Source organism: Fulmarus glacialis, unplaced genomic scaffold (genome assembly GCF_000690835.1).
Source record: "Fulmarus glacialis isolate BGI_N327 unplaced genomic scaffold, ASM69083v1 scaffold1803, whole genome shotgun sequence".
Lineage (NCBI taxonomy): Eukaryota > Metazoa > Chordata > Aves > Procellariiformes > Procellariidae > Fulmarus > Fulmarus glacialis.
In genome coordinates, this window is record NW_009200862.1 from 138,660 (window position 1) to 148,509 (window position 9,850).

A 9,850-nucleotide genomic window follows, 5' to 3' on the forward strand; every position below is an offset into this window, starting at 1 on the left:
TAAAAATGTACTCTGGAATTATTCTTTTCATTTTTCCACACTTGGTAGAGCTGAAATCAGTTTCACTTTTCATGCCTTTTAGTTTGGGGAATTTAAAGGAGGTGCTCTCAGTTATATGACTCTGTAGGGGTGTTAGTTAATGAAGTTTTGACAGATTTAAGGTCACATTTTGCATGGTTCAATTCAGCACACTTAGAAATACACAGCAGGAGAGTTCCTCTCTCCGTGAACTGCTATATATTAGACTTTTATATATGCTGAATTTATTTTTGTATTGGCACATTTTATGTAAGAAATAAATAGCAAATTTAGGTACAAGTTGTTGTTGGAGTAAGGAAAGGACTTTATGAACTAGATCATTAACTTCAGAATGATACCCTAATCTTTAAGAGCAGTGGATCCTTTTTATATTGTTTCCAGTTACCTTAGGTCGAACATACTTTTATTTTAAGAGAAACATATTGGGACGTTAAAGGGAATATATTACCTTAACGTTACCAAAGCTCTTGCCATGTAATTTTCTGCAAAACCCTTATCATACAACACTGCCATATTTGAGGACAAGTGAGTGGAGCAATTTGATTTTGGGTGATGGAAACTGCCAACAGGATACATGATTCAGGGACTCTGACTTTGGTAACTGCTTCATTACCACTGGGTCTCTCAGCACCCTTATTTTTTCTCTTTTCTTCTCAGCGTAGCCCAGTCCGTACCTGGTATCTTGCTCAAGTGGAAAAGGGACTTAATAGCTGAATCTTTTCTTTGGCATCAGTTGCTTTTATGTTTTGATATGGCCCATCTGGGCACAGATATTACAAGGAGTGTGTTTTTAATTCAATAAATATGCCCAGTTTAGAGGAAGCGTTTAGAAGGTAATTAGTAAAGAATTAAAACATGTTAGCATTCTTAATGTGAATCAGCATTATTTTATTAAAAATGAGCTTGTTTTTGTGAGCTTGATTGACAGTATACTTATTTGCTTTATAGTTCCAACATGATGTTCTGCTCATTTGAAAATGTAGCCCTATAGCAAATGATTGAAGCCAGTGTTAAAATTATTAGAAGTAATTTAGTTCATATATTGAAAAATGTAACTTTAAGCCTTCTAATTTGTATTTTCTTCTGTTTTCCCACAAATATCTTTGACTAATGCTATTCAGTATTTTAATCAAAGAATGAAAGAAAATGAATAATTAGTGATAGTAAATGGCAATGTAATTATATGGTAAGTAATGAAAGTAACAGGTTATTTTTACACTCTGACCTAGATTACTAGATATGATTGACTCAACCTGCCTTTTAATAAAGCTAGAAGCAAAGTAATGTATTTTTCTAAGAACAAATATTCCAGAACTATTTTTTTTATACTGGTGAACGTTTGGTGGCCTGCCTGATAGGATAGAATATAGTCTTTCACCTCCCAAACCTTTTCCTGCAGGGAGTAATGAGAAGACATAGAAGATGGGGCAGTATGTTAGGTGTTCCATGCTATTCTGTCTATTGAAGTATTTAAAATAAAGATGGGATGGCCTCTAAGAGAGATGTTATACTTCAAAAAGCAGCTGTGGTTTTCATGGAAATTGCTTTGTGCAAGGGTCTTTAATTTATGCCATGTAAGACAAACTAGACAATGATCAGCCCTTTGTAACAGTAAAATAGAAAAACCTATGAATTTCTGGAAGCTCTCTGGTGGCTGGATATGCGGTGATGCTGATAATATGAAATGATAATCTGAACAAGTTCAACAATTTCTTGAAAAACAAGAAATTAATGTATGTAATTATTTTGGAAAAAACGTGAGTGGTGTATCTTTTGGCTTTTTCCTTTACTTCAGTGCGATCTCAGTAATTCGAAGTCGGACATACAGCAGCCATAAAAATGCACCTTAAAAAGAAGAGAGGCCTCATATTTTGGAGGCTTCTGCTTAAAAAAGGGTTGCCAATAAATGATCTAAAGGACGGGTTACATCTTCCAGGTGCTTACTCGCACCGCTGTATGCTTCTCATCACTAGTTACTGAGAGAGAAAAGCTGTAGATATTCTCTGCAACACTGTGAGCCATCTGTCTTCCTTATCTTTTTGGAAGAGGAACATGCAGTCTTTTATTGCTGTTAATATTTTGAGAAGTTTGGAAAAGAAAGCTTAGTCCTTAAAACTGTCTTGTAATTCTATCAAAATACTTATTGTTTAATTTTAAGTACAGCGTAGAAAGTATGCAGCAATATGTAGTGATCCTTGGTTCATATTGTCAGCTGTGTATTTGTTCTGAAGAATTACAGGTTGAATGTGAATTTATTTCTCCGGAAAGATAACACATCATCAGGCTACATGCATCCTTAGTTTATATACATATGGGATAGATAAAGCGCAAGGGTTACAGTGGTTTTCAATGAATATTGCTTGACCTTAGCCTGAAGAGGGCTGCTTCTTCGAGAACAGTTAGGTCAGTTTGTCCTTTGCTGCCACTCCTTTTTGTCACATTAATACTTCAATTTTATTGGAACTGGACTGTAAAATCACCAAAATAACTTTGTGTCAGCCACTGTCAGATATGAGCTTTTCAATTCACTTGACCTTGCTTAAATTGAACCGATGGCTTAAAGATGGAGTGTAAAGTAGATCATGTTACTGATTTTCCTTTACACTTTAGTATCCTCCATACTGGACTTGTTTCTTCGTGTTGGGTCTTGCTCTGCTTCATCAAGTGAAATTAAGAACTACAAAAGACAATCTTATGGAAGGAAATCTTGGGTTTTTCATACAGCTCCATTCTTTTGGCATTCTGCATTGCCTGTTCCAGATTCCTTAGCAAATACCAAGGTGATGGAGACCTTGATTAGTCTAAGCCTCTGATGTTTTCAAGGAACTCATTGATTTCTGATACTAAAAAGTTTTGAGTTCTGCACCTAAATATAGAGTCTAGTTGCCCCACGTAAACTTATCTATAAGCCTGTAAATCCATTAAATAAATATTTTGTTGGCATTAAATACAGTGGATGTTTTTAGTCTTAAGGCTCCATGAAGAAAAATTCAAGACTGAAAATATTCAGCTAGAGGGACTTATCTTATTTAAGTGAACGTGTTTGTCAGCAGAGCTTCTTATCATTTGAAGGAGTTGTGTTTGCTATTTGAATGTATTCATGTAGTTTTGCCATCATTGATGAATGACAGTGTAGGAGGATGATAGGCAGGTATTTTCTTAATTTTTTGTTTTCTAGGAATCATTTAAACCCATAACTATCTTTACACTTTTGAGCCCAAACTGTCTTTTATATCAATGTTTTAGCTAGAGCATGTCACCGAGATCTTTCCTTTTTCCTATGCACAACTCATTTCTTTTGTGCAACGTTTGCTGAAATGGTTACTTGCTGGCTATAAGTGTTACAGGATTTTCAGATGTGAACCTTCTATAAACAATCACTCTTTCAGTGATTCAAAACCTCATTTTTTTAAAGAACGTCATCTTTTATTGCATTCCTGCAGTAGAAATGGGAAGAAACGATGGAAAAAAGACACCAAAATCCCAATGCGTCTTGTTTTTGAGCTTTTTATAGGTAGGCAAACATACGTGCTTGCCTAGATTAGTAAAAAAGCTCACAACAACAGTAGCAAGAATGTGTTTTAGAAGGCTCAGTCTGGCAAAGACCAGACTGAGGAATGGGCTTTTTGGTAAACAAACTTCAACTATCCCAAAACAGTTACTTATTTTTGAAGGTTGGGGGCTAGAGAAACTTAAACTAGAGAAAAGTTTTAAGTTATGGGCTTCTAGAAGAACAATTCTCAGTGATAAGTAAAATCGGTAGAGGATGTGATATGACTTGAACCATGGTTGGAAACTATGCTTGAATAATTTTGGAAGAAACTGAAGGAAAACCTATTACATTTTAATCTTTTTTTTTAAAATTTTATTTCCTGCCCTGGCAGTTGAATGTTAAATGGGAACTATTAGTTATGGGCTAAAATGGTCTTTAAATGGAAAGGAAGGGAGCAGAGAAAGTAGCTGGCTTTCATTATTACTACTAATTTTATTATTACATTTTATATGGCAAGGATCTCACTGAAGAAAGGACGAAAAATAGAAATCCAGGACCTTCAGGCTCAATAGCTTGCATGTCCCAAATCATTAAGACTTTGAAGAGAGAATGATAGAGGAAAAAAGGAGGGGGGGGGAAATCCAGAGAGGAAGGCAAAGGTTCGGGTCGGTGGGATACCAGTGCAAGGGTCTGTGCTTCTGCTGCAGTTCTCGTTGGGAAGCCTGGGTGTTGTTGATGTTTGCTGTAAGGAGGGACAGATTACGTACGTATGGGCACAGTATGCTTTGAGTGGGTAGGAGGGACCTCTCTGTCCCTTAGCTCATTTTATCAAATCTCTCAGCTCTTGTATCTCTCATTGAAAGCTTACAGAGCCTTAAGGAAAATAAGTGTTTAGTCAGAAACTGTGGTTCTGTGTTTACTAACAATGCCAAGAGTTCACGCTTCATTTTAAACATCCGAACAAAATACTGTTCCTTCTGGTATTTCTAGGACCATTTAAAATCAAAACTAATAGAAATGCATTTGTATTTCTGTCTGAAGGTGTTAGGGAACATTTTCTTATTGTGAAAGGTGATGGAAACAGTGAGGGAAGGGGCTCTCTCGTGCTTGCTTTTTAATTTAGGCAAGTTGTCTTCACCAGGCTCACCATGCAATGTGGTAATCTTTGAGGCAACGAGGTTTGGGACGTGAAGGGTTGCAAAGATCGGGCCAGGTCCCAAAATGGGCTTGAGAGTATTGGTAGCTTCAATGCATTCTCAAATACGTACATCTCAAAGATACTCTCAAATATCTTACAGACATTTCCTAAAGTATTCTGATTTTTCTTGCTAAACATTTTTCACTAGGTTTTCTATCTGAGGAAAAGCATGTATCCGTGGTTCTAACTGCAAGCTGAAAGAACAGAAGAATTTAACGAGCTTCTCTGTTCCAGCTGTGCAACTGCTTATGCTTGCAGTGGAAATAATTGTGCAATGTAAAGAGTGGGCTCCGGCTCCACAAGAGCTGAAGATCTCATCGCTGTCAAGACAACTTTTTACCGCTGACAGCAAGCAATAATAGATGACCAAACGTACTTTTTCTTAGTACTCCACTCAGTTATTTTACAAAAATATTTTTTGGTCTGCATGTCAGTTTTAAAGGCTGTCTTTTTTAGGATTGTTTTCAGCATTGGCTTGAACTCTCACTAGCCAGAGTTAGCTTGAACGACACTCCGGGTCAGATACTTCCATGTTTTTGTGCCTAAGTGAAAGGGAAGGGTGACTTCAAGCTTCTTGATCTGTGTGTGTGTTTAGAGCACGAATTCATTGGTTTTGTTAGAAGTGAAGTTTATTATTTTTCAGTTGAACCATATTCTGTTACCTGTTTTGGACCACTAAGGCAGGATGTTCGAGAAGCCCAGTGGAATTGGGAAGAGAAGTTCATTTTCAGGGTGGATTGTTTATTTTTTTGGTACCATTCCTTTATTTTAAGGTCAAGGGCAGGTAGGAATTACAAAGTTAAAGTATTGGTCTGGAAGTCAAGTGAGCAGCCAAGGAAAAGCCGTATGCTTACAAGCGCCCCATTTGCGAAAGGCTCTGCTGCCCAGCTCCCTCACGAATGCCGTGTAATGTAACGCAAAATTACAAATGCAAACAGAACCCACAGACCATAACCAAACTTGCCACTCTATTTGCCCAAGTTGGGCTTTTTCTAAACAAAATATTTATCAATGCTGCTGTTTGAGAGAAGTAGAAAGGGTGACATCGGTTACAGTTCTTCAGCATAACAAACTTTCATAAGACAGAAGGACAATAAATTTGTCATAATCTCCAGTAATGCCTAGAGAAAATGTAATTTATTGCTGTTTTTAATGTCAGTTCAGTTGGATTTTCGTATCTGGATATGCCTGAGATTCATGATAAATTGTGTTATCTTATGAATACAGTGTGATTAGTTAAGTGGTATCTTTAGTAAGCTGCAGGTCATCATTGTGTCACATTTGGCAGAGGTGTTCAGGCATAGGAAGTGGGATCAAATGTTCCAGGCTGAGCCTGAGATTGGGTTAATGCTCTCGTTGGCTCAGCAGATTAAACACAAGTTTCTATGCCATTGAGACTACAGAAACAGCTTTATTTCCAAATCCCTTCCCCCCCCCAAAAAAAAGGGGGTAGTGATGGTAATTCTCCCCTCCTATTTTCATCCATTTGTATCGATTTCAGAAGCTGTACAGTAATTCAAATAGAAACTGCAAAACAATAATTTTTCTCAGAGTGCTGTATATAAACTCTGCAGATATTCAGAAGAGCTTGTTGCTCATTCCATCATTTAAAGTTCAGTCAGATGGTTTAATTTAAGACTGGGATCTTTTCCCTGTTCTTGCTTTTATTCTCATTTGTTCAGTGACTGATTATATAGCCAGTTATGCCACAATAACAAGCTAGGCAGTATTTAATGAAATCTAAGACAGCTATTAATGTTAGCATGTATTAAGTGGAAAACATTAAGTTTTTTTTCAGCATTAGGTTGTACTTCTTTTAGTTTTCAAAGTCTAGACAGATTGTTGGGGGTTTTTTTAAGTGATTTTCAACACGTATTAAGTAGACTGTGCATGATGGACAAATGGATAAAGTGAAGCCTAAAGAAGCGAAATGGTTCTTAGTTTTGAAAAATGGCCTTTTCCTGGCTTCCAAGTGTCCTAACATGTTTTCTAGCTATACAGAAAAATACAAAGGCAGCAATTGTTAGAGAATAAACATGTCAGTGCGACATTCAATTTAGAGCCAATCACCTGGTTTGCAAAACCCAAATAGTTTGGCATAATGCTAGTGGAAATGAATATGCCTTGCTTGGCCACTCACCTTCCATTATTGAATACTGAAGCCTGTAGTCCTTGGGGTCTGCACAAACTGGACATGACAAAGAAGGAAAACCTATACTAATTGAGATTTTTATAGTGTTTGATGTCTCATCTCTCCAATTTATCAATCTGGTTTTTTTTCTTCAAACTATACAACTGGAAACCAAGCACAGTGTATGTAGCTATCACTGCTATAGTCTTGATTAACTAAGTTGGTTTTAATCTGGCTAGTTTGGAGGGAATGGAGCAGCAGCAATCAATCTATGACCTTGTCAATGGAAATTCATAAATACCTGGGTTTGTCAGCCCCTGCTGATGTTGGCCTGTTGTCCATTTTACCTAAACTTGCTCAGCTTCATCATTACACCCTATAAAAATGCTTCCCATTTCTTTGTGAAAGCTTAATTACAAATAGTTTATCCATCAGGAAGACACAATAGGAAAAGCACATAACCATTTGCACAAAACCAATACGGAGGTGTAATTTGACAGCAAAAAGTACTTTATACAAGTATTGCTGGGTTGGTGTTTTTTGTAGGCAGGATGGTAAAGGTAGATTATCACTAGGAATCTTAATAGGTTTGGTATAAGATAACATATAACAGAGCTATTTGGTCTTCTTCAGAGTGTGTGTGAAAAAAAGGAGTTCTTCTGAAGTGCACTGGAAAGTGTGCAGTTGAGAACATACAATAAAACAGCGAAGCTGGTACTGTTATAAGTTTTAGGCGGCTTTGTTGTAAAACAGATTGTATGTGAGAATGATGGGCTTGTTCAGTCGCTCACAGTCATTCTGAAGTTTGTAGTTTAGAAATAAAGGAGAAAGAATACATTTAAGACCTGCAGGTAATCAATAGGACAGAGTGCGATGTGGTTCTGACAGTATGTATCGTATAGTTCCAAAACAAATACGATCGGACGAGGGAATTTTGCTTACTCCTGTAAAAACAAAATGTAGCATCCTTTTGCAGTTTGATGCTGAATGTACCTCAGAACACCCAAGATCCCTATAAAATCCTGACAACACCCCTGAAGGTCATTTATGGAGGTCACCTCTTTTTGCCTCCCACACTCCCTAGAGAAATTCTGGTCTACCCACTCCTTCATGGCCACCCACCCGCAGATCAGCTGAGAAATCAAACTCTGTTAAGAAAAACCTTTGTTAAGAATGTTATTTTTGTTCTTTGTTCTCTTTCTTTCATTTGAAAGATGTCTTTTGTTCGCTGCAGTTCAAATACCATAGTTTAAAAATACATAATTTGCGGCATATAGAAATTAAAACGGAATATGTATATTTTAGCTGAATTTAAAAAATGAGATTGAGGAAGTGTAATTGTTGACATATATGTATTTTATTCTGATTTGCGTTTCAAGAAGTAAATTAAAATTAGTCTAATGACAAGAACATTTTTAAGCAAGCACTTTCAGATGGATTAACTGTTCTTTGGTTTTTGAAGCCTATAGGAAACCTACAGTCTTCACCAGTCAAATGCAGATGTGTTTAGAGTAAGCATTAATTAGTGATTCTTAAACCTACACCTTTACATCCAATAGGAGTATAAACATTACTGTAATAAATTGTCAAAAGTTGAATGCCTTTGGCTGTGAGAAGGAGTACCTTGGATCTGTGTCTGTTTATGTAACAGCAAAAGCATTACTCGGTGATATTGTGTGCTACTGGCATTAACACACTCTTAGTGTAACCTGCTCAGTCTGTCTCACTTAGTCTTTGCAATAATCATTAAGAGAATTATGACTCTGGTAAGGCAAAATGCAGCGAGCATCTAGTATGGGAATCTTTCCATGTGCATACCATGTCCTCTCGGAAACCCACATGATTTACAGCAACTGTTACTGATAGACAAATTTTTGTGTATTTCTTTTTAATGGTCTTTGGTTTTGCATCTGTTTTAAGTTAGATGGTTCATAATGCATTTCTGACTGTGGTTGTTTACGTGCTGCTTTCTCCATTGCTTTCCTGCAGGTGTTGCAGGGTGCTCAGCTGATAGCTGTTGCTTCTGCTGAGCCTGCGTCAGGGGGTGTTGATGGATCCCCGCTCCAAGGGAGTGATATCCAAGTCCAGTATGTGCAGCTGACACCAGTGACAGACCACTCTGCGACTAATCAAGTATGTATATATATATATTTTTGCCATTTGAATGTACTTAACTTGGTTGAAATATCTGTCAGATGAATTTATATCTATCTGCAAATACTGCAGTCCCAATGAGTTTATGATCCTGTTTCCAAACCATTAAAAAAAAAAAAATCATCTATATTAAGAAACGTCATTTTGTTAAAGGTATAAATGGTCTTTGACTATCCCTGCGTCTATGTTCTTGCTCAGTGCCTCTAGAGAATAGTTATTTTTTGGTCATCATTGTTTTTCTGCATCCTTGAAAGCTGAGAGCCATGTTAAAGGACAGGGCAAAAAACTTGCTTGGAATCTATCCAAAAAGTATTTTTCAGACCGAGGTTTCTCTTAAAAATGTTATTCCCTTTCTGACAGCAGTTTTCCAGTTATTTTGATCAACAGCCTGGATTTCCCGCAGGAATCGCAATGTTAGCAATTGTAAGTGAACACTTGATCCTCTCAGTTACAGTGGAGGAATTATCTTTTTTTTTTTTAAATCAATCTGAACAGTCATGTATCTGAGCCTAGAAAAAGTTTCTCATCAGCTTGATGCTGTGACTGGTGACAACACAAGAATGCTGACTTAAAACAGTTGTCAGAAATTTTTCTGAAGATAGTTACACATTCTTCTGTGAACCCCACTTAGTGGGCTTTTTTTCTAGAGAATGCCAAGTGGTTGTGAAAAATAAGCTTTTGCTTGCTAGCCAAAATAGAATGGTATCCTTAGCAGCCAATATTAGAGCGGATTTTTGTCCAATACATACCCAGTTTTGTAGAGAATTCTGATCTGGCTACAAACATTTGGATATTGAGTCTCTTGGGGGGGAGCGGGGGGGGGAAGAACATGACT

At 37.0% G+C, this 9,850-nt stretch overlaps 1 protein-coding gene across 2 annotated transcripts in view; it reads left to right on the forward strand.

Annotated features, from left to right (window-relative positions):
- Positions 1-9,850, forward strand: part of BANP (BTG3 associated nuclear protein) — a 138,326-nt gene that overhangs the window by 124,246 nt on the left and 4,230 nt on the right. For both annotated transcript variants that reach the window (XM_009573734.1, XM_009573732.1), the window contains exon 11: positions 8,851-8,994. In XM_009573734.1, coding sequence (XP_009572029.1) covers positions 8,851-8,994 — 144 coding nt within the window. The remainder of the gene's footprint in view (positions 1-8,850; positions 8,995-9,850) is intronic.